The sequence below is a fragment of the Pteropus alecto genome, unplaced genomic scaffold (genome assembly GCF_000325575.1).
Source record: "Pteropus alecto unplaced genomic scaffold, ASM32557v1 scaffold1579, whole genome shotgun sequence".
NCBI classification, from domain to species: Eukaryota; Metazoa; Chordata; class Mammalia; order Chiroptera; family Pteropodidae; genus Pteropus; species Pteropus alecto.
The window spans coordinates 48,771-73,204 of record NW_006442592.1 but is presented as its reverse complement, the minus strand read 5'-3'; the positions used below and the strand labels follow the sequence as shown (position 1 = coordinate 73,204).

Here is a 24,434-nt window from a genome sequence, read left to right as displayed (position 1 = left end):
TGACTTTTTCTTTTTTTTACATCTTTATCACTAATTAAATCTAGGGTAGTAACAAAATTAGTAATTTTCTTCTGCAGCTTTAAAAACATACTTTATATTTTGGTGGCTGCTATAAAAAGTGTTTTCCACTGGGGCCATGGAACTAGGGAGCTGCCCAGCATCTGTATGTCCTGAGTGAAGGAGTAAGATGTAGACACCCCTTTTCTTGTAGAGTGCCTTAAATTTTTGTATTCATAATACAGATACTCTTAGAGTGGGCAGTAGATTAACTTTTTAATTCTTGGTGTAAAAGAAAAAGTTTCAGATTGTGTTCTTGTTGTTGAGAGGATTTTAGAATGGAAAAAAGCTGATACGAATTACTCAAGGAGAATTTAAAGTCAAACTATTGGCTAAAACTTGCCAAGGATCTAGCCTGTATTTGTGATATGGTGATATGTATTGAGTGAGATTCAATCAGATTGCAGGCTAGAATGCTGCCTGGTCTTGTGCTAACATTATTTGGAGTTGAATGATAAAGAACTTACCCCACACTCTCCACACACCAAAACCCAAAACCTTTTTCTTAACTTTGTCACTGTCTAGGATCAGACACACAGATAAATATAGGGCTACATAGGCACTACAATAGTGATTAAACTGAGGTACACATTTTATGAGAGGGAAATATTCAGAATGGGTAGTTACAGATTTAGAAAATCATTGAATAGAGGTTGATAGAAGAAACCACCTTTCATTTATGAATTTTTGAGTAATAGTTAATGGAGAAAAAAGACACTTCCTTTCTAATGAGGATTTAGAGTGGTGAAAGGGAGGAATTGGACTGCTTCCCTTACAATTATGCCTTTTTTTTTCTTTTTAAGGAAAACATCCCAAAGAGCTCATGATGACCAGGCACTTTTAAAACTGACAGCTGCTTGTGAAATGTTAATGGGTTTCCTGGCAAATAAAATAGGGCAGGACCCTTCTTTAGTCATTACCTTATTGGAGCTTTTTAGCCCAGTTTCAATTCAGAGTGATGCTTTAAAGATTTATGAAAGATTGGTGTGATTATTTATAACAATTAAATTTTGCTTATTAGTAATCATGCGAGCAACTCTGGTCACTACTCCACCCTTCATGTGCCCCCCCACCCCCACCCCCAAGGTGAAAGCCCAGAGATAAGGCAAGCCAGGCCTCGCTGAGAAGGGTGTGTACCAGCAGAGAAACAGGAAGCTGTGCTTCAGCACCCGGTCTGCCTGGAGGTTTCTAATTCAGGGTCAGGTATGCTGAGGTTCCGCAAGGGACACTTCTTTCTGAGCCCTGGCAGCCACGCTGTTTACCATAAATGCCTTAAAGTGTCAAGAATTCATGTATAGAGAGAAATATGACTGCATTACAGCTTAAAGAACTTTCACATTCAGGTCTCTACAGGAGAAGACGAGATCGTCCAGATAGTTTGAGATTGAATGGGTTACCGGAGGAAGAACTAAGGTGAGTGCAAAGTCATGGTTGCCTCAAGGTCAAGGCGCCTAATGATTGCAGCGAGAGTCATGCCTAAGTGGATGCAGTAATGGGGATTACACATTTAGAAGATTCCACTAGGAACTTTTCAGTGTCTAATTAAAGATTAAACATAATCCCAAGATTGTGCTTGATTGGAACTGTGTAAAACTAGAACTCTTTTTCCCATTTCTTCACAAATCCTGTAAGTTATTTTAGCTCCTCCCCAAACCTATAGTGTTTTTATGTCTTTAAAAACTATATAATTGCCACAGTAATATTTAGAACTGGAAACAATTGATGCCCCCACCCCCGACCCTTGGTTTAAAGATAGATTGCTTTGGTTTATTAGAATATGTTTCTTTGAGGAATTTTTCTTTGATTTTTGGTGGTGAATGTAAGTTTGTGGTGTTTTGGGGTCCGGGTTGGGGTGTTCATACAAGATTCTTTATTATTGAAATGAATTTAACGAAGGACTGCAGAGAAACTATTGCTTGTAACCTAGGAAGGAAGGACATCAAAAATCTGGAACCATTTTAACTAAAAAGGTAGTGGTTTTATTTTCTAAGTTAATTTCCCTAAAACCACAATTTTGGTTTTTGTTACAACCATTGAAATTTTTTTTTTTTTTTAGATTTTAGGTTCTGAAAAGTGCCTGCAACACTAAGCTGTGAGTTAAAATACTGTTAACTTGAAGGATTTAGATTTTCTGTTTCTGAGATGAAGTGTTCCTGTTTTAGTGCTGACAGAAGGCTGCAATAGAGACTTCCTTTTTATTACATATACTGCATAGTATTTTAATTTGTTGATGGACTCTCAGGTGTTTGAACATCCTAATTAGACGTGGGAGGGGTATTTATGTTTTGTACTATTGCTCTTTAAATAAATTTGAATTAAATTAATTCAATAAAATTGAATTAAATTCCATTTTAGAATTTTTTTTTAAGTTCTCTATTTAAATTTGACAGGGAAAATTGACAGGGAAGCTTTTTGAAACTTCTATTAAATTTGTTTTTCTTATTTTAGTTTTTCTCCATCCACCCCTCCCATTTGACAACCATAAGCTTGTTCTCCGTGGGTTTGTTTTGTTTTTTTTTAGATTCCACGTATAAGCGAAGACATACGGTATTTGCCTTTCTCTGACTAATTTCACTTAGCCAGCTATACTACAGGAACTGTACTTTGGAAAGGAAATGTTTATTGGAAATTTACCAACTCTTTCACTACCTTTTGAAAAGAATAGTAGTGTTAAAGGATTTATTGACACTAACGTTAGAATTTATTCCCTACTGTCGTCAGGCGTCTCGTAGCTACATTTAATATATTAACTATGAATTGATTAGACTAAACAGAACTTAAAAGTTTCAGAGTTTGAAATGTTATAAATGTTAAGAATGACATTTAGTGAAAATATTGAACTCTCTTTTGCTAACCACATAAGCTGTTGGAAGTGACCTCTGAAATTGACTTTTAATTGTAGACTCCAATCTACTCTTGATCCAGGAGTGAAAAGTTACCAAAAACAGTTTTAATTTCAGATTTGGAGTCCTAAGAAATTTTTGTTTAATTAAGATATGTAAAACGCCATTGGAGACTAACCACCTTTTACTTGTTTTCAGACAGCAAAACTACACGATTAATAGGACCTATATGCCCGAAGAGGTAGTTATATAGTTATAATGGCTTTTGAAGCAACAAGATATTTTCTTTTGTCTAGAGTTTAATTAAAGGAAGAAGAGTAATTCTTAAGTATTGGTTGTTCCATTGGGTGAAGGGGAAATGTTTTTCCACCATGATGTAGTTCCCTGGTGATAATAAGGGACTTATATTTCTACCATTTCTCTGTCTCTTAATGCAGAGAGAATGGCCATTTCCTCATTTCAGGAATGCAGTGCTAAGCTAACAAAATCAGGCAATTGTCTGTTTTTCTATGGACTTTGTATCCATTTAGAGAGGCAAGCGTTTTTCTTTTCTAGTTTTTTTGTTTGCCTAATTATATTTTTAGTATTTAGGCAGGTTTCTTAATAGGAATCAGGGAGGGTAGAGATTTGAAATAGGTAGGTACACCTATTTCAGTAGCACACAGTTGGATAAGTTATATAATCTAGTTGAACCTCAGTTTGTTCCTCTTTAAAATGAGGATAAAAATTACTATTATTGAGCACTGTTATCTCAAAATCTTCACCACCAACTTAATAGGGTAGGGGTTATTATTATTTCATAAATAGTGCTGTAGAGTTAATGCCTTTCATGTGTTATGCAACTAGTTTTTATTGAGTGCCTACTGTGTGCTACATAAAAATGTAGTGATGAATCAGACACAGTTCCTTCCCTCAAGGAACTTTAGGTTTTGGCACATCCAATATGACCAGCAGATGTTCTTCCTAGGAGCAGTTATTTGTATTTAAATATATGTAATACCAAACATTTTTCATACTGTCTTAAGTATTGCATAAGACTCATATCTGCTCTAATTCCTTCTTACTCACATGTTCATTTTCTTGGCATGTTTATGGACTCTAGGGAAAAAGAAAAGCTATCAGAGACTAAAAAGGGCTGTGCTCACTGCCAGAAAACATTTTTTAGTTTAAATAAAAGACTGTGTTCTGAAACATAATACAAGTGTTGAAAGAGCACTGTAATAGACATAAAAATAGTTCTGGCTTTGAACTTGAAATGGTTTGAAACAGAAGCATGTAAAAGGCAGCATAAAAAACATTTGACTATATAGATTTTTATTTTAAGGTGTTAAGTGTAACCCAAAACTTACTATACTTGCATACCTTTATACAATGGAATATTGCACACTGTATTTGAGGGTTGTGTTATTGTAATTTATCTTATTTAAATAGTAATTGTGACTACTAGTAGAAAGTGACCTGTGGGCTTTCATCTTGAGTTTTAGAACATGTCCTTAAGTTTGGCTAGAATCTAACATAAATAGAATCTAATTGCTTCTGATTGCCTAAGAAGCAATTAGAAACTATTTTCTTTTACAAAGCTCAATATTAAGGATTTGGATAAAGCGTGTATATTCATTTACGCACAAGGACTGTGTACATACAGACTGTGTATATGCATACAGTCTTTATGTCCCTCTCCTCATAACCTGGATAGAACTGATAAGACTTATTTCTTGAGGAAATCTGAATGAAAAACACACCTGAACAATTTAGCATCCCACCCTCCTTTAAAATTCTCTAAGTCATTTTTCCCCTGCCTCAAATATAAAGGATCTGTAAATAACTAACTGGGGACACTTCAAAATTCAGATCTTCGCTGGCTGGATCCAAAGCATAGTTTAATGCAGGGGTTGGCAAACTATGACCTTTAGTCCAAATGTGGCCCACTGCTTATTTTTGTGTGGCCCACAAGTTTAGGATAGATTTTACATTTTTCAAATGGTCAAAAAAAAAAAAAAAGAGAGAGAGAATATTTCATGACATATGAAAATTACCTGAAATTCAAATTTCAATTATCTAGAAATAAAGTTTTATTTGAATACAGCCATGCATATTTTGTATGTGTTGTCTACATATGGTGGTTTCTTGAGACAGTGGCACAGTTGAGTTGTGACACAGGCGCCCATGTCAGAAAGACAATAGTATTTACTTTGTGGCCCTTAATAGTTGATTTCTGGTTTAATGCTTAGATAAAGAACTCTTAGATCTTTCTCTATTGTTCTTTCCGTTGTGCACCTATCCTCCCTATAGTAAATCTCCATTAGATTTATGATACCTTGATAGAATCAGGACTGTGTCAGTCTTTTGAAATCAATATGAATCAAGAAAATATACTTAGAAATTTGTATCTCTATGTGATGCAGCAGTGAGAAGTTCTTTACTTATTAGAACTTCTTTATGCTTTTCTTTCCCACCCTTTTCCTGATAGAACTGGATAACCAGGAATGTGAGGAAGTGCAAAGAAAAGTATTCTTTACTTTCTGGTTATTACTGAGCTCATGTCTTTTAACATATAGGATATAATTATTTTTAAGTAATGAGAATGTCTTTGACTTGGTTTGAGAGTAGAAAATTCAGATACTGTGTTCTTGAATAATATATTACCATTGATTAAGCCCTTGTTATGGGCCACACACTGTATTAAGAATTTTCATGATTTTTTTGTTTGTTTGTTTTTGTTTTTTAACTCACAATCCAATAAGGGAGAAGGAAGAACCTAAGACTGTAAAAGGTGATCATTGTTATTTGACCAGTTCCTGTTCTTGATTCAAATAAGTTAGTGCTCTGAGTTCAGCTAAGGTTGGAATTGGTCAACCTAGGATGTTTATTCCCTTGTGTGCCGATTTTACAGTTTGCTGATCATTTTTTGGCCTACATTTTGGCTGAAAAACCAATGTTTGTATTAAAATATAGTCTGTTAGACAATTACAGGGGTAAAATTGCAACTTCGCTATTTTTGTCCATTCTCAATATTTAATAGTTCAGTGAAGGCACATTTAATCTTCCTAGTAATGAACACATTGCATAATTAATAACATATTTTTTCTCTTTGGTACAGAAAGGTATCAGTTTGCCAGCATTGTTTTTTAAAAGGTAGTAGTGCTTTCTTAATTGTGTTTTAGGGTGTAATTCACACACACACACACACACACACACACACACACACACACACACACACATACACATAATGGAGTATTATTTAGCCATGAGAAAGAAGGAAATCTTGCCATTTGTGATAATATGGATGAACTTTGAGGGCATTATGCTGAGTGAAATAAGGCAGACAGAAAAACAAATACTGTATGATCTATCTCACTTAGAGGTGGAATAAAAAAAAACTGAGCAGAGTTAGAGTGGTGGTTACCAGGGGTTAGGGGTGTGGGGAAACTGGAGAGATGTTGTTTTAAGGGTATAGACTTGCAACTAATTCAAGAGATCTAATGCACAACATAGTGATTATAGTCAACAACATTATTAGAAACTTCAGAGTTGCTAAGAGACGAAATCTTAACTGTTCTCAACACAAAAAAGGAATGGTAATTATGTAACATGATAAAGGTATTAGCTGTAGTATTCATCTTGCAATATAAATATATAATCCTATGAAGCCAACACATTGTACACCTCTAAGTTATGCAGTATTATATGTCAATTATATTTCAATTAAAAACTTTTAAAAGAATGTAATCCACAGGTATTCATATTGTAATAGTTGGTTTTATAGGCACACCCCTCCTCTCCCTTCTCACTACCAAGCCCCATCCCACCCCCATTGATAGAGGATTCTCCAAGTCCAGAGACTTTACCTTATTTCTTCTGCTCTCTAGCATCACCATAGTGCCTATTAGGTTGTCACTATCTAGTATCTATTCCTCATTGAATGAAGGAATGAGAAACTAAACTGACTTAGAGGTACCTCTTTTATTCCAGATTAAACTCCTTTTACTCTGACTACTTTTCTAGTCTTAATTACTTACAGTGTATGTACAATATTACAGAGAAGCCTAAAAGAGGAGTATATCTAGCAAAATATAGATCATGATCACTTTGTTTTTCTTTTTCAGTAGTTTTGGGAAGCTTTTTTCTGAAACGACATATGTTTTCATCCACATATTGGAAGAATTATTTCTATATAGTCAAGGGAATATTTGTTGAAATTAAAAATAGCAGTGTTGATACTTAAAAATTAAATGTTAAAGGGATAGTTAAAAGAAGCAAAAAGTGTTTAGATAAAGATCCCTTTTCCTTTTTTCTGTACTGCTGAGGGACACTTAGAATGACCCTGAACTTCAGCAGAATCAATTTGTAAATTTGTCATCAATACACGTAACATTTTCTGTGACAAATGCCAAGATTTAAATCGTTATAATTTTTTCTTTTCTTTCTTTTCTTTTTTTTTTTAAAGCAATATTAAAGTATCAGTTATAACTCACTTATAAAACAAAAAATAGCAGTTGACTAAAACTTGTGCTTTGGATAGATGCTGTTAAAATGCAACAGCACTATTCATTTTACATATATTACTGTATCTTGGAAACATAGCCACTTATTGTGTATCTTTGTAACCCAAATGGCTATTCTGTGATTAAAACAAACTTTTGATACAAATATTCTTTTATAGAAATTTTACTTTTAGAAATAATTATTAAATGTTTCTTATAAATATAAAGCTCCTTAATTTTTTTTTAATGGTTGTGTTAGTGTCCTAGAGCTGCCGTAATAAGGCACAACAAACTGGATGGCTTCAAATGGCAGAAATGTATGGTCTCACAGTTCTGGAAATGTATTGGCTCACAGTGTGTCAGCAGGGCCATGCTCCCTCTGAAACCTGAAGGGAGACTCTTTCCTTGTCTTTGAAACTTCTAGGGTTTGTGCTAGTGTTTGGCTTGCAGATGTATCACTCTGATCTCTGCCACTTTCATCATGTGGCCATCTTCTCCCTGTGTGTTTGTGTCGTCATATGGCATTCTCCTCTGTGTGTGTGTCCTACCTCTGTATCTCCTCTCTTCTGTTTATAAGGACACTAGTCATCTTGAATTAAGGGCCTGTCCCACTCCAGTACGACCTCATCTTAACTTGTATCTTAATTATATTTACAAAGACTATTTCAAAATAAGGTCATAGTTACAGGGGTTAGGATATCAACATATCTTTTAGGGGACAGGATTCTACCCACAACAGTGGTCTGTTAGTACGAGTAATGTATAAAGATTAAAAATCATTCCATTGTGCAGTTTTAAAGAAACAGTTAAACTAATGAACCTCGATAAAGTGCACGATTTTAATGTCCAATTTCTCATCATTTCCTCATGCATATTTATAATCTTCCCTCTTCCCCCTCCCTTCCCAGCATTTCTAGGCAACCTTTGATCTGCTTTATGTCATTCTAGATTAGTTTGTATTTTTCAGAATTTTATATAATAAGAACCATTCAATAATTTACCCTTTGTTTTCTTTCAGCTTAATCAGCATAATTATTTCGGGATCCATGTTGTTGCATGTATCATTAGTGCATTCCATTTTATTGTTGAGTGGTATTCCATTTTGTAGATGTACTGCAGTTTAGCTAGTCACTTGTTGGGTTGATATTTGAGTTGTTTCCATTTTTTGGCTTTTACAAATAGAGTTGCCATGAACATTCGTGCACAAGTCCTTTTCTCTTGGGTGGAATGGTTGAGTTGTATGGTAAGTTTATATTTAATTTTTTGAGAAATGGTTAATCTATTTTCCAAGATGTTTTGCCATTGCATATTCTCACCAGCAGTGTTTGAGTGTTGCATTTTCTCTACATCCTCACCAACACTTGGTGTGTAAGTCCCCACCCACCACCATTTTAGGCATTTTGGGGACATGTAGTAGTATCTCATTATGGTTTTAATTTTCATTTCCTTAATGACTTACGAAGTTGAGTACCATTTCATGTGCTTATTTGCAATCCATATGTCTTTGGCAAAATGTCTCTTCTGATATTTTGCCCATCTTTAATTGGGTTGTTTCCTATAGTATTAAGTTGTAACAGTGCTTTATATATTCTAGATAAAAGTCCATTGTCAGTCAGTGTTTTTGCAAACATCTCTTCCCAGTCTGTGGCTTGTGTTCTCATTTTTATGTGTCTTTTGAAAAACAAAGCTGTTTTTTTCTTTTTTTGGCAGTTTATTGATTTTTTTCTTTTATATAATGTTTGTGCTGTTTGTGTTCCTACTTAGGAATTCTTTTCCAGACCTACAGTCAGTAAGATTATTAATAAATATGTTCCATATAAATATAAACTCATGAATAACTTTTTAAACTGTCTTGGCCTTTCATACCATTTATTTCTTTTCTGGCTGTTGTAAGTACTTCACAGTCTCACAAAACTTAGGCATCACGTGGGTTTTAGAGTCAGATTTCCTACATTGAAGGTCTGAATACACTTGATCATATCTTAAAAGTTAAAAATTTACCATCAAGTAAAAAAGTAAAGGTTAACCTCCTGTGTTGCCTGTAGGTAATAAAATTGAAACAAAAATAGAATTTTTCTGCCTCCTCTTCATAGGCATTTGCCAGAGAAACTATCTAGGTTTAAATAGCTAAAAATATTACATTTATGTGTTTAAAATTAATATATTGCTTAAAATTAAACATTATAATAATATCCAGATTTTTATCTTACCTGTAATATTGTTCTCCTGCCCCAGGTAAACAGAATATGAAGGGAACCAGACTGAGGTAGGAAGCTACAATGAATCATTACATGTAGGATGTTTACTTATGTTTGGCAATTTTTGTTGTCAACTTTAGTTTTTAATATAATATACAGGATTTGTTGGGACAAAACTGAAATTCTTCACTGTTTTGGAAAATTGCAGTAACATTTCCAGGTGCCAGAAAATATATCGTTTTGTGGTAAAACTAGTAGCAATAATCTTGGAAATATCAGAGATAAACTGTTGCTACAGGTATTTTAAACAATGAAGTTTTATAAAATTTATTTTTCTGGCTCTGGAATCATTCTTTTTGAAGCAGTCAACAGATGCTTTTAGAAGGCATTCAACTTAAAATATCAGCTATTCAGCACAAATTGTAGTTTTGGCTCTTCTTAATTTAATGTAGTTCTTTATTTAAAGGATATATTGTTAGACTGTGAGTTGTCTGTATTTGTGTGTAAAATAGATTCGTCTAGGCATTCTTGGGTCAGTCTACATTTATTAAGGTGTTACTATGTGCCAGGGAAATGGGAATATGAAGTTGATTAAAACATTCATTATCTACTAACATGGAACTAAGTGTGTGGTTAGAAAAAAACAGACACAGATAATTAAAAGATACTGTATTGCTAGAGGAATGACCAAGATGCTATAGGAGAAGAGTGCATTAATTATCTATTACTAAATAGCAAATTATCCCAAAACTTAGAGGCAGCAGGTATTAGCAAACTTTTTTTCAAACACATAATAAATATTTTAGGCTTTGTGGGCTATACAATCTGTGTCACAGCTACTCTGCTTTTGTAGTGTGACCACACTGATAGAAAATATGTAAATGAATGAGTATAATTGTGTGTGTTCCAGTGAAACTATTTACCAAAGCAGATAGTGACCCTGATTTGACCTATGAGTATTAATTTGCTGACCTCAGGCTTAGAACAAGGAACATTTGTTATCTCACAGTTTCTGTGGGTCAGGAATTCAGGTTCAGCTTAGTTCAGTGCCTCTGGCTAAAGTCCCACTCGTGAGATTGCTGTTAAGCTTTCAATCAGGGCTGCAGTCTTCTCAAGGCTCAGATGGAGGGAGTGATCTAAGAGAGGGAGAGAGAGCTCAAGATGGAACTCACAGTCTTTTTATAAACTAATCTTAGAATCCCCTTAGTTTGCTGTGATAAGTAAACATTTGTGATTCAGTGAACATTTGCTGAATTGAACAAAGAGAATCCAGGAAAGAAACTAACATGTAATGCTATAATTTGTTATTCGAAGCAAGTCAGTAAGTCCAGCCTACACTCAAGAGGGAGGGGATTACATAAAGGTGTGAAATACTGTTAAAGGAGAAAAACATTCAGTGCCACTTATTTAAGAACAATAAAGTAATGGGGGAGAGAGATTGGGCTCAGCTCCAGTACAACAAGGAACAGTGGAGATTTATAGCCAGAGAGCACACTAGGGATCAGAAGATGAAAAATTACTGAGAGGAAACATCAAGAGTAAGGGAGGATTCTGGCAAAACTGCCTAACAGGATTCTTGCTAAAGGCAAGTCAGGGTGATCATGCATTACCTAGATGATGGTAGAGGATGAGGAACCCAATTAAATATAGAGGATGATTAGCTATCAAGGATGGGAAGTTCCAGTTTAACTGACTTAGCAGGATTCTTGATAAAACTGGACATTGCAGAGGCAAACATGGAAGCTTAAAAGTCAGGGTCTTGTCAAAAAGAGTGCTCAAAAGAGCCTGTCTAGATAGAGTTTGGTCAAGGAGAGAATCTTTGTCAGTACCAGGAGGCAGGAATCACCAGGGGCCGTCATAGTGGCTGCCTCCCACACAGGGGTAGACTATGTAATTTAATTCCACCTGGGGATCCTAAAAGAGATGAAGTCAGGATAATAAGAACATCACCAAGTGGTGTCAAATGCCTGCTTGTTAAATCAGCCTTCTGTTTCTCTTCATTCAGAATACATTTATGTCTGAATTGTCTCCTCTCTTTCATTGACCACTGCCCTTTGAGATCTGCTTGCACCTTCATGAATGGAGCACCACTTGTGCCTCCCCATGTTTTCTTTCCATTCTGCTGTATTTGTCCCTCATTTCAATTTCCATTCATTACTTTATTGTTGGGCTTCAGTCAGCATTCGCTGAGTAAAAACAAAGGGAATCCAGAAAAGGAACTAACATATTCCTAACATGAACCTAGCACTGTTAGGCATTTTCACATATTCTCTTGTTCATTTCTGTCTTTAGCCAATTAGTATGTGTATCTCAGCTCCTCTGCTAAAGTGTATAAGATATCTGAAGGCAAAGCTGTGCATTGACCATTTGTGTGCCCCACCCCCGCATTTTTTCCTTCACAGTGGCTTCTACATAATAGAAACTCAGTGAAAAGTTCATTGAATTGCATGAATAAATGAGAGTTGTCATAACTTGTTGTCAACGTTATCGTTCCTCATATTCTCTTATATCAGTTGCTGGACCTCCCAGTCACATATCACTGATCCAGAATTATCTGTTTGATATGTTTTCCCTCTCTGACAGCAACCTTTATCTGGTCATCCCTCTCGCACATCTGTACTAAGTAGCGAGACTCTTCCTTGCCCTCCATATTTCTAAACTCAACACTCTCCTTTGTCTATTCTGTGAGCCTCTTCTGATTGTGTGCCTCACACTCTTCATGGCCAGCTGTTTCAGGGCTCTTGTCATTCCCTGGACCTACCCCTGGACCCATTTTTAATTCGTATCACTCTCGAACTCTAATTTCTGGACGAATAAATGATGTAAAACATTTCTGTTCTACAACTTCAATTTCTTCCTGGTTACTGCTGGGTATTCTTCTTGTTCTGAATTTATTGACTTTTCTCACCACATTCACTATTACAACTATTTGAAACTTCTCTTGTCATCAGTTTTCTTAACCACACTCTACTCTCTTGTCCACAACTCCTCCTGTTTTCCTGAAACCATCAAAACTAAATGCTATAGATTTCTCTCTATATCCTCATCTTATTTTTGTTTAAGTGCACTCTATTTGGGGTAATTTTAAATGTATGGAAAAGTTATAAATTAGTATAGTCGTTCCTCTCTTTATCTCAATTTGATTGATTTGATTTTGTCCCACTGGCTTCCCTGCAACTCTAAGGTTTGCCCCTCTGGGGTCTGAGGTTTAGATCTTGTCCTACTCCTCAGCGACAAGATGTTCATGTTCAACTCCTCCTTCTTTAGCATCTTCGATCTCTTCCCACTTCCCCTATGTGTCATATGTTCCCAGCAACACTGAAACTTTTGTTTCTTATTACCTAACCCTGCATTTTTTACCCCATCATGTCCCTCTCCCATGTCATTTGATCATTTTTGGTTCTCGGTGGGGAGCAACAGCAACAGACTCTGGCTAACTTAAGCAGAAAAGAATTTTATTGGAAAGATTCTAGATTGCTTACCGAATTGACAGAAATGAGAAGATTGAAGAACCAGGCTTAGAATGGGCCAGAGCCAGGGATAGCAGATAGCAGACACCATAGTCAAAGTTTCACTGCTGGGACAGGCTGGCCAAGGGCCACTGCTGAAGTTGTTCCAGGTAAGAGCATGGTGCTGGCAGACGCCAGGTCAGGTACTAGCATTGTACTGCCAGCCGAAAAGGGAGGGAGTGTCTATAGTGGAAGGGAGGCCCATCTCATAGTTCCAAGGGTCTTTATCATAAATCATTACTTTCCCTTTATTTTTCCTTGAAATTTTACAGCAATAATACTTCCTTCTTAAAAATTTCTCCTTCCTTCATCTCTCCAGCACTGCCTTTTCTTAATTTTCCCACTAGTTACTGCTTCTTTTTATTTTCTCCTTTGTCATTCCTGCGGTATTTCCAGAGCTCTTCAGTACACGTGGCTAGGAGGTGACTCTCAGATTTAGTCTGGGAGTCATTTCTAACTCTCATTTACTGACCAGCACAATTTAAACTAGGAGCTATTCAGTTAATATTTGTGAATGAATGAACGAAATGAACCATGAAAGCAGTTTATTGGGTCATTTATTAAAGAGGCATGAAATCGGAATAGAGTATTTAGATTTTACTTTTCAAACTCATAGCTGTTAGAAGACAATAGAATGTAGCATAAATGGAGATTTTAAAAACAGGATTGTGACTATCCGTCTTTCCAAGCTCCCCTCCTATAAGGCTCTTGTTATCTAGTTGAAGTATGGTGCAATGTTTTCATGTGTTTTATAATATGGGGAGAAATTTTAGTGCATTTGTTTTTGAAAATTAAAAATATGACTTATTATTTTTATAAAGTTTAAAATAAAAACAATGCTTCTTTGATCATATGTGTGTTAAGACAATATCGATAGGTTTTGTGGCCACCATAACTAGCTCTGCAGTTCGGCAGAGATTTATTGCTGTTACTTTTGTACATCTCTGTGCTGCCATCTGCTATTATAACTACTTATTATAACCACTGTTGAATGGTATTGAGATTTAATAGTACCTTTTACTGTCAGAATTCTAGTTGCTTTGAATTCATAGGAATTAAAAAAAGACAATATTGTAGGGAGGAAGTATGAGTATGCATGGAACTAGAAATGGACCAAAGGCTTATGTGTGAGCTTCTAATTTGATGTTTCAGCCATGGGCTGGGGGAAAATGAAATACAGGATTGTTTTTAAGCAAGATTCTTCTCTGCAAATGAGCCTAGGGTGGTCTTCTGCAATACATAGAGACTGAGATTGATTGTTTCAATTACTAGAAAGTTGGTACATACCAAAAGTTAACTTTCACTCAGAAATGGTGAAGTATCAGACCATTTCAGAAAACCAGTCATCATTTTTAGTGCTTCTGATTATGACAAGAACAGACTAAAAATAAATAAATAAATAAAAAATAATTAAAAGATCCCGTCAGAAGCTTTTCAAGAATCATCTTTTCCTGACAGTATTTCCCTGGGGACTGCAGTATATGAAACAATAGCAGCGATATACTCTGTGGAGATGATGTCAGTCAAAAGAGAAGGGGCTAAATGGTGGACTCTGGATTCTGGATTCTTTTCTTGATCATCTTCCTCTTGTCTGCCCTGTGGCAACTGCTTGGGCATCTTGGCCCTGGAGAGCATGACTTAAAAGTTAGTGGAGGATAGCCAGCCTCCACTTAAGAGTATGTAATTTTGAAACAGTGAAATTCAAGCATTTCTGTACTGAGCCTTCTTCAAGATTCACTGTGCTACATTATACCCTGTAGGAAATAAGAGCATAAATATGTATCAAGCCTACATGATGAAGAATTTATGGATCAAATATGTGATGTATGGAATTTGCCTCAAAATATTTTCTGGTTGAGGACTAGAAAAAAAATATTGATCATGATTTGATAACTTTTGGAGTTACTATTCTCTCTAGTTTAATATATGTTTGAATCTTCGGTAATCAGAGTTTAACATTTTGATATGTATCATGATGAATGGTACAATTCTAACTTTTCCCTCTTATGTAATTATCACACTATAATTTATCATTTATCTGGAGCTTATTAGTAATTGTGCCTGATCCAGTCATCTATGACAATAGTAGGTTTATAGCAAAACCCCTTGATTTCCCTCTGCTATCAGCTACAAGCTTATTAGTGGCATAATGAACCAAACCAGAATTTCAGCAGTTGTGGCTCTGGGGTGTAATTTGTAGGTTGGTGGGAGGAGGAAGGTGAGTAAGAGGTAAATTAAGTTATCTAATCTAGAATGTCTGCCTGTGGTAGTTGTTAAGTCTTTTGCAGTTTGTATTGAAAAAGAGCATTTCCTTAACATTGTTAGCAAGCGAAATTCTCAAAATGTGGGCCAAAGAGATTGGACTGCGAATTGTGAACATCTCAAATAACTGTCCGTTATTAACCTCCATGGGTCAGAGATGGCTTTATTTCATTTGTAGAACAATTTAAGTTTATTTTGAAAATATGAACTTGACTCACAGAATGTGGGCCACTTACGAGAGCTTATATAAAGTCTAGGTTAGCAGACATTGGGTCCAGTATCTGCTTTCACCACTTAGTAATTGCTTTTTTCAAGTCACTTATTTTTAGGAGCTTGAGTTTCTCCATTTGCCAACTAAATATGATTTGTAAAAGGAGAAAGTGTTTTGATAAGATTAAGAGTTACTCAAGAATTTATTTTCTCATTTCAAATATTGCATGTAAAATAGTAAAAATATCCCATTTTTACTATTTGGGAAGCCACATCTGTTTAAAAAGCATGAAGTTAGTTGCTTTTTGCTTCCTAAGTACCTGCATTAGTAATTTCATATGTTGGAATTCAGCTACTTTCTCTCTCTTGAAAGACACTGTGTTAAAATGTAAGTGCTAGAGCCATGTAGGATATGAGAGAGGTGTCTCAAGGTCTAGCAGAGTTCTCAGAAAATATCAAATCAATAAGGAAAACCCAAGGAAACATACTGAGAATACTTGTGTGTCTGGATAGTTTGCTCTTTGTCAGGTGGTGCCAGATTTTATGGCACAAATTAATGTTTAAGGGGAATGAACGGTAAATGGGCTCCAAAAAAGTCTCCAGACTTCTCTCTCTGCCTCCTCAGCTTTGAAATGTGAGAAGGAATGCAAATGTTATTAAGAACTGATGCAGCTTCTGCTGAGCTCTCCCTGAGAGTTCAGTAGCCTCTGGAGTTGTGTGGCTTCTGGGCCCTGAAGTACTGACTCAGGCTATTTAAATTTACATGGAAATGTTGAACAGAAGGGAAGGTCAACTGTCTTGTTCAAGTTTGTTCATATAAGCAATTCACCTAGAGACAGTCTATACCTGCATAGCAAGTATACAAGTTGATTTCTGCATGATAAAATGCTGACATTGTCATATGAGCCATTATAATGATATTTTTCTGTTTATATTTATGCTTAGGGTAATAAACTGTAGTGGGTGATTTCCCCCCTTCATCCCTTACCCCTCCATTCCCAGAAGCATGTCATTATCACATATGACACCTTATCATGACAGCAATGTAAAATTTTGGTTTTACCCTTCCAAGTTGTTCTTGTTCTTCTGTCCCTTGACCTTTGTCAGAATCTTGACTCTTAGTAATTGATTTAGTGGAACTTTTTTTCATTTATCCTTTAACACAGAATAATTTCCTTTATTTAAGAGTAGTTTTATCTGAAAGGATAAAACTATCTCTTGAAATAATCATGTAGTCTTACATGTATACAATGGAACATTACTCAGCCATAAAAAAGAATGAAATCTTGCCATCTGCAACAACATGGATGGTCCTACTGGGTTTTATGCTAAGTGAAATGCCAGAAAAAAAATACCATATGATTTCACTTATATGTAGAATCTAAAAAAAAACAAAATAAACGAACAAATAAAACAAACTCATAGACACAAAAAACATTTTGATGATTGCCAGATGGAATGAGAGTTGGAGGATGGGCAAAAAAGGGGAGGGATTAAGATGTACAAATTGCCAGTTATAAAAATGGTCATGGCGATGTAAAGGATGTACAAATTGCCAGTTATAAAAATGGTCATGGCGGTGTAAAGGACCGCATAGGGAATATAGTCAAAAATATTGTAATACGTTTGGCATAGGGAATATAGTCAAAAATATTGTAATAACTACGTTTGCTGTCAAATGGATACTAGACTTATCAGGATGTCACAAGTTATATAAATGTTTAATCACCATGTTGTACACCTGAAACTAATATAATTTTGTGTTAACTGTAATTGAAAATAATTTAATTACTTTTCAAAATCAAAAATAATAATCATGTAGTCATTTGTCTCTGATAGTTTAGAATGTTGCTATCTATGGAAGAGTAGAAATGACTGTTGCTTTTATTAGAGTAAAATCATTGCCATCACAGATACTGTCACTACAGGGTGTCAAACAATGGTCATTGGCACCAATTCAACACCAAAGGAATCTCCAATTTGGGGTGCGATGAAAAAGGAAACTGTATTCATTGCAAACAATGGAATTGTGATCGATACAGCAGAAGGAACAGCATAATAGTGTTATACAGCTCAATTACGAAGTAGTATGGCTGCGAGAAGGCCGTGGGATGAGCAACCCTGGAGTGAGGCCACTCTCTGGCTAGACGGCTCTGTTCTGCTCTAGTCTACTCCACCTGCTCTGCTCTGCCCCACTCTGCCCTGCACAGGTCTGCTCTGGCAAGACATCTTCAGTGTTCCAGCTCCAGCCAGAGAAACCACAGTCCTCGGTCTGGTGAAAGGGAGCGTGTGCTCTCCAAGCCAGAGGGGTGCTGATTTATATAGACAGAATTCCCTGCACCTGGTCCCTGATTGGTCTGTCTTTATGGAACCTCTTAGATTGGTTGGTAAAGTTGCTGATACAGCTCCAATTGGATGGAGAAAGTCTCAGTCCTATTGGTTGAAATACAATTCCAGAAATTCCTTTATAAGGGCTGTCTCTGATGGCAGGAACATAGTGCAGGCAGGCAGTTCATTGCAGGCTACTCCCTAGAGTGTAGTTTGCATGAGAGGACCCTGTTTAGAAATAGTTGTCAGGCTCTGGTTTTAAAGTTAAGCCCAGTTTGTGACTAGGAGTCTTCTTGCTGTGTCTTTTTTTCTTAGGGTCCACAGTGTTAGGCGGCTCTTTTACTTATATTCAGTAATACAGTTTTATTAGTTTATTTGAAACATTCTCAACACTTCATCATCTCATTTGCTTTCCTACTAGATTTTAAACTCTTTGGAAATTCAGTTATTTTGTTTTCTCTCTATTTTCCCAGCTTAACAATTTGACATGGTGCCAAAGTAGTTTGATACCATTTTTGCTTTCTTATTTATGCCGTGAAAGGAGATTGTTTTGTTTTACACTTTACTATGTTTAGTTAAAGGTTTAGATTAAAGGACTAGATAGGCATAGAGTCATCCAAGTGCATGTTTGCTGCCCTAACCTAAAACCCCTGGTATCAGTTCTGTTTAAAGGGTTAGAGCAGGGAGTCTCCTTGCCCTATAGTCAAAAGATTTGAGTTTTATTTTATACTATTTAATTAAATATTAAAACATACACATGTGCATATACACAAATTTACACATATGTGTATGTTTCAGTTACAAAAGTAACTGAGTCTCCCTGAGCTCCATGGTGTTGTTTCTCTTCCCAAATGTTTTTCTTGATTCTCTCTTGCACATTATTCTTTAGAAATAGTATTTCTTGAAGGTTCATGGTTAAGGTGGGAACTGGATACTGGCTCTAGCTTCTTTGTGGCAGAGTAGAGGCAAGCACCAGAAGGAGAGATGTCCCCAAGGAGCCCTGCAAGAATGGAGAGGGAGGAAGCAAGCTAAACAGAGACAGTTCTTGTGAGGTTTATTAGTCACTGGCGTGTTTTGAGTTGCAGACATCCTTCTGCCAGGATGTTGGTGAAGGGCAGTAAAAGAATGACTACAGGGCTAGTTTCTGTTCTCTGTTGTGGCAGCTGCCATCTTTCACACAGCACTCACTTTTCAGTGACTCATATTCATCACCCCCATCATTCTGCTTATTAGTTTTTATATGTACGGGGATGAGAATGAGGTAGATGATGAAGGAAGAGAAATATGGTACTGTATCATCTCTTAAAAGCTCATTTTGTGACAGAAATATTTTAGAATATCATTCTATTCCATTTTAGATTTTGACTGATCCTTCTCAGAAAACTTGGAAGCTCAAAAACATGAGCAGGTCTTGGAGCCCTTGCTAGGCTTGCTTTCAGGCCCTTCTGAAGCTGTACTTTCTGGCTGTGGTACTGTCATGACCACACCTCTGGAGAGATACCACATATGTCACTGTCAGGTGGTACACATGGTCCTTTTCACCCTAACTATTCTGAAATTGAGGGTCTGTTTAGAAAACAGGCTACTTCTTAGTTATTATATAGCAGGAGTAATATCACAAGAAAGGCAACACAGGAATGGCCATGACCAAAAAAATGTTTGTAGCATTCATAGTAAAGTAGCAGAGAGTACCCCACAACCAAGTGTGTTTGTATATAGTAAGTGCTTGGGAAGCTTGCAGTTCCTATCATTACCCTCCTTACAGTTATGGAGAGGAGTGAGAGCTTACTAAAGATTCCTTTATTCTCTTTTGTTTCTTGATAATGGAAATAGAGGTGTGTGTCCATTTGTCTCGTTCCTGGGGCAACATTCAATGTGAAAATATTATATGAACCTAGATTGGCCCTGAAACATCCCCTTATACTAGAGAGTGATGACAGGAAGGGGTACCTGGTCTGTGCTTAGGGGTGGGAGCTGCCATATTCTCTGACCCTGGGTTGAACAATGAGTTCATTTGTGGCCTCTAGCTTAGAGAAACAAAGAATGGGGAAGACTGCCTGCATCTCCATCTAACTGACCATTTTATTATGCTGTACTTTTATAATCTACTCTTCCCATTTCTTCCTAGTTTTAACTGCAGATTCAGTTGTAAGTTGCTGAGACATATGTGTCATATTGAATTATGGGCCCGTGAGAGTCTAAGAACAGTCAATTAAAGCCTCTTGTATTGGTCTGGGTTCAGTCGGGAGAGAAAAACCACACAGTAATTGGATCGAGGGAGGTTTAGTATAAAGATAGAAAGAATTATGAACTCTAACAGGGGGTTGAGGCAATAAGGATTGGCTAGTAAGAAGTAGAGAGAATGCTTAAGAGTATAGGAATAGCAGCTACAAGGAGCAGCTGCTAATCCCAGGGCTGAAATAGAGCCCCCCAAGGAGGAGCCTCTTCCCCACCCCAGAACACGCTGCCGAGACTCACAGAATGACAGAGTAATGGCTGTGGTGCGATGCCCGCAAAACTTGCTAGAAATCTGAACTTGTAGGAGACCCTCCCTCCAGGGTGCCAGGGAAGGCTGTTCGCGGTGGGTCTATTGCAGGACCACCGAGTTGAAGGTTGGGCAGTGGGGATGTCTGTGTGCTGCAGGCTGCCATGCACTGCGGAGCTAGAGACCACCTGCTGCAAAACCACCACGGGCTTCTGGCTGCTTCTGGCCACCATGCCTCTAGGAACTGGACACTGACGCAGCTATGTGTGCTGCCGGAGGCTGGTGCCGAAGAAAGCCCTACACCCAGGATCTTGCCAAGTGAAGTGAGCACACAGGACCAGGATGCAAATCCCTTTCCTCCATCAGGTCTCTTCAGCGCCCTTTACTGAAAAGGCCCAGTGCCGGCCGACAAAAGAGAAAGACCACTTTCATAGAGCAGGCAGTAACTCCTGTAACCAGCACACCAAAGATATTCCAGTAATATTCCATCAGGAAATAAGGGGGTCTGTCTGCAATAAAAATCACTATGCTTTTATATATTATTGCTAGATTTATAGATTACATCTGTCTTCCTGAAGAGTTAAAGGAATTGAACAAAGAGCTTCCCACTTAATCCTGTAATCTGCTTTCAAAAACCCAACTTCATCTTGTGACAGAGGATAGTGAGCTCTATGGGGAGAGAGAAGGGCTGATACAGGATCTAGAAGAGGAAGAATGTGCAAAAGAGACCTGGGAGAAATTGAAGCCCTAGTTATATGCTGGACATCATTACATTGACGGCCGCAGATAGTCAGGCCTCCTGTGGCCTTCTCTCATTTCCACATCTTTCGGTCACACTTATGGGAAAACTTAAGTTGTGGTAGCTAAAACAGTTCCTTGACTTTCTATACATATACTTCACAAAATTTAAAGTTAATGAAAGAGAAGAAACCTTTTTTTTCTATCAATTTATTTAAATAACAATTCAATTGCACATCATTGGTAAACCAGTTGCAGCAATATGAAAATAAGAATTCTGAAGATATCTGGAAACTTAAACATGCATCTAATAATGCAGAGTATTCTGTAATATTAAGGAATGAAAAATAAAGCATTGACTCCCAAGTTGGGATGATTTATTTGCACTTAAAAATACAATTTCTAAGATGACATCTGTTTTCAGAATGTCTTAATCTTAAAAATAGGCTACCGAACTGTCATCTTCAGGATGAAAATTTAGATCTCATGTCAGCATTAGATGATAATATTAACACAAAATCAGCAAGCAAATACAGTTGGGAACACAGTTTTTATGTTAAAAATATGAGTTCACAGTTTTCTTCTTTCTTTTTGACTTATATGGATAAAATGCTTTTATAGCTACAGTCTATTTCACTTTCTGGTACCAGAGTCAATGCCTACTTGATCAGCAGATGGATGCTCCTAACACGAGACGAAAGCTTTTTAAAGTGAGCAAAAAAATATAAAAATTTCAGTTCTTCTGCTTGATCCTATTGTTTTAATGAGTAAAATATACACGAAAACATGATCTATGTTAAAAAGAAAGCAACTGGCAATAAAATATTTGTAGATTTGAATTTGAAAGGATTGTTTTCACTTGATTTGAGTAAAATGTTTTTTTCTGTCCTTCCATACTGAAATACTCATGGTTTTGGTTTTTGTTTTTGCCTTGTCATTGAGTAAAGTAGACCTTATGTTAAGCTTAGTCACAAAATAAAACTCCCACTGACTTCCTCTATCGGCTTAGATGAAGGTCAGTGTTCAGCGAGATAACCCTGCTGAATCAGAACTAAAATAAGAATGTAATTGAGAGCCAGAAAGGTTGGTGCTGAAGGCCACCACAGCCATATAAGGAGCTAATGGGTGCACTAGAAGGATTTCCTGGGTAAGCTGGGCATTCTCTTAAGTCAACACTCTTAGCTAAAAATATGTTGTTCTATACTTGAAATATAGGTCTTTCTCAAATTTGTCTATTTTCATCAGGACACAATATATCCTTTTGAAAAGATGTTTAGGAGTGAGTGAGAATATGCGTTAGTGGGTCACACAATGCGAATGCCAGAGAGATTTGAATAATGGAGGAACTGCTACAGAGACATTTTCCAGTGAAAATTTTTAAAAATTCAAAAGAAATATTGCCCAACCTATAAAAGATAATTTTAAGAATTTTTTTCAGTTGACCAAACACTGCTTATTTGAGTGACTGGGGATTCAGTGAGAGAAAAGTTATGAGTGAGTTTATAGATTTCAAACTGCAGTGATGATAGTTAAATGAGTTATCTTTGCTGAGAGGAGAAAGTCATGCTGAAGTTCATGAGCTAGATGGAGCATTTCTGAGTTTCTGGAGAGGGAAGCCACATACCAGCATTTGTCTACATGTACTAGAAATCTTTGATCATCACTATTAAAGATAATTCTGAACAGTCACATTGCAACAGTCCTGTGTTTATTTAAACTCATATATGCGTATATGTATTTTAAAAAGAATAGAGATCAAAATTTTAAATTGCTTATCTCTAGATGGCAGGAATATGAGTGAGTCTTCTGCTTTTATAAATTTTCTATAATAAATTATATTACTTTTGGGCTGCAGTGGGTGGAGAAATTAAACTTGTCAAACAAAATAATGCAACCCAGTGATCCAGTCCCAGAGTGCTCACATTTCACATTCACGGGGCTTAAAGAAACTGGGGCTGCCCCATTGTTCAAAGCATTTGTTAGTTTTCTGCTATTAATTATTTTACCCTTTTTTTTTTTTTACTACACATTCTGCTGCTTTCCCAGTCTTGTTTTGTATCTTTCTTTCTAGGGTGGATTCCCTTTTGTGATGATATATATGTCTTCATTATTGTAAAGACAGAGTGGCTAGTTGCGGACAGTCAGGTCTGTTGTGTTTGTGTGGGGCAGGAAATGGGTGGGGAGTCATAAGTCTTGAACTCTGTTGACTTTTCTCTGCACATGGTTCAGAATGTCTCTGGATAAAGTAGACCTGGGTGAAGAGAGTGTCATGGAGGAAGGGGAGAACACTGTGATGAGCTTCATTTTCGTCTCTCTCCTTCACATTACCCAGGCTCCGTATCCTTTACATTCTGAAGTCTTTTGTGGATGGGTATTGTTGGTTGGGTACTGTGGGAAAACTTTTCTAGAGATCGTCCAGAGTAAGGTACTGCCCAAGATATGGGCTGTTAAGTGGGCTGTCAATACTTATTAACCCTTTTCCTGTTTAGAAAAAAAAAGTGCGGCTTGCTGCCAGTGTTAATTTAATACCATGCATAGGAATACTACGTTTTCTAGAATTTGACATTTTCAGTGATTGAGAATTACTATATTTTGCAAATATAATACCACCACTAAAAGCAGAATGCTATAAATAGAATGGCATTTATTTCCAAAGCCTATCAATATACTAGAGTGATGCAAAAATAATAATAAGACCAAGATATTTCATGGCCAACTTTGGTAGTAAGATTAGGACTGTATTCTATGAGTTACCTCGGGGTAATTGCTGCAGCCACAGGCGCCGTCAGCGAATATTCTTGGGGTAAATGGGAAATGGGTTAAATTGGTTGAGATTAAGTAACTGAACTATTTATTTGCAATAATTTGTGCCTTTTATGGGCATAGTATCTATGAACTGTGGAGCTGAGCACCTCCGGGACCTGCCTTGTGTTACAGATTCCTGGGGCACTGAGGCAGCAGGCTGCAGAAGCGCCCCTCCTGCCTGCGGTCTCTTGGTGCATCTCTGCCTGTGGGGCTTAGAGAATAAAATCAGGGCAGTTTTTCCTCAGACACCAGAGTAGGAATTTCTCCCTAGAAACACTGTATTTTAACTGATGATTTTAGGACTAAAAGTGTGCCTTCTAGTTTACTTACTGAAAAGTTTCAACCTGAGATTGAATTGCATTTCACTTAGTTTCTTTATGAGAGATAAAGATGCTTTAAAACATCACAAAGTTTGGAGTGCTATAAAATCTTCTGTTTCCAACACCAAGGGTAGTTAGTCTAACTTGAAATGAGTTTCCTTTCAAAGGGTGTTACAATCAGGTGCGAATAGCCTT

The 24,434-nt window shown here is 36.7% G+C and overlaps 1 protein-coding gene across 8 annotated transcripts in view; it reads left to right on the top strand.

Annotated features, from left to right (window-relative positions):
* LIMS1 (LIM zinc finger domain containing 1) overlaps positions 1-24,434 on the top strand; it is a 144,341-nt gene that overhangs the window by 81,292 nt on the left and 38,615 nt on the right. Inside the window, exon 2 of one of the 8 annotated variants that reach the window (XM_015597798.2) lies at positions 1,401-1,470. The exons of 5 other annotated variants lie outside the window; for them this stretch is intronic. Coding sequence is in view for 1 of the 3 variants with exons in the window: in XM_006922786.3 (XP_006922848.1) it covers positions 1,364-1,470 (107 nt within the window). In the remaining 2 variants the exon portion in view is untranslated. Of the gene's footprint in view, positions 1-1,348; positions 1,471-22,243; positions 22,262-24,434 lie in introns of those variants that run through there. 2 more of the 8 variants (XM_006922786.3, XM_025040448.1) reach the window with 2 other exon arrangements.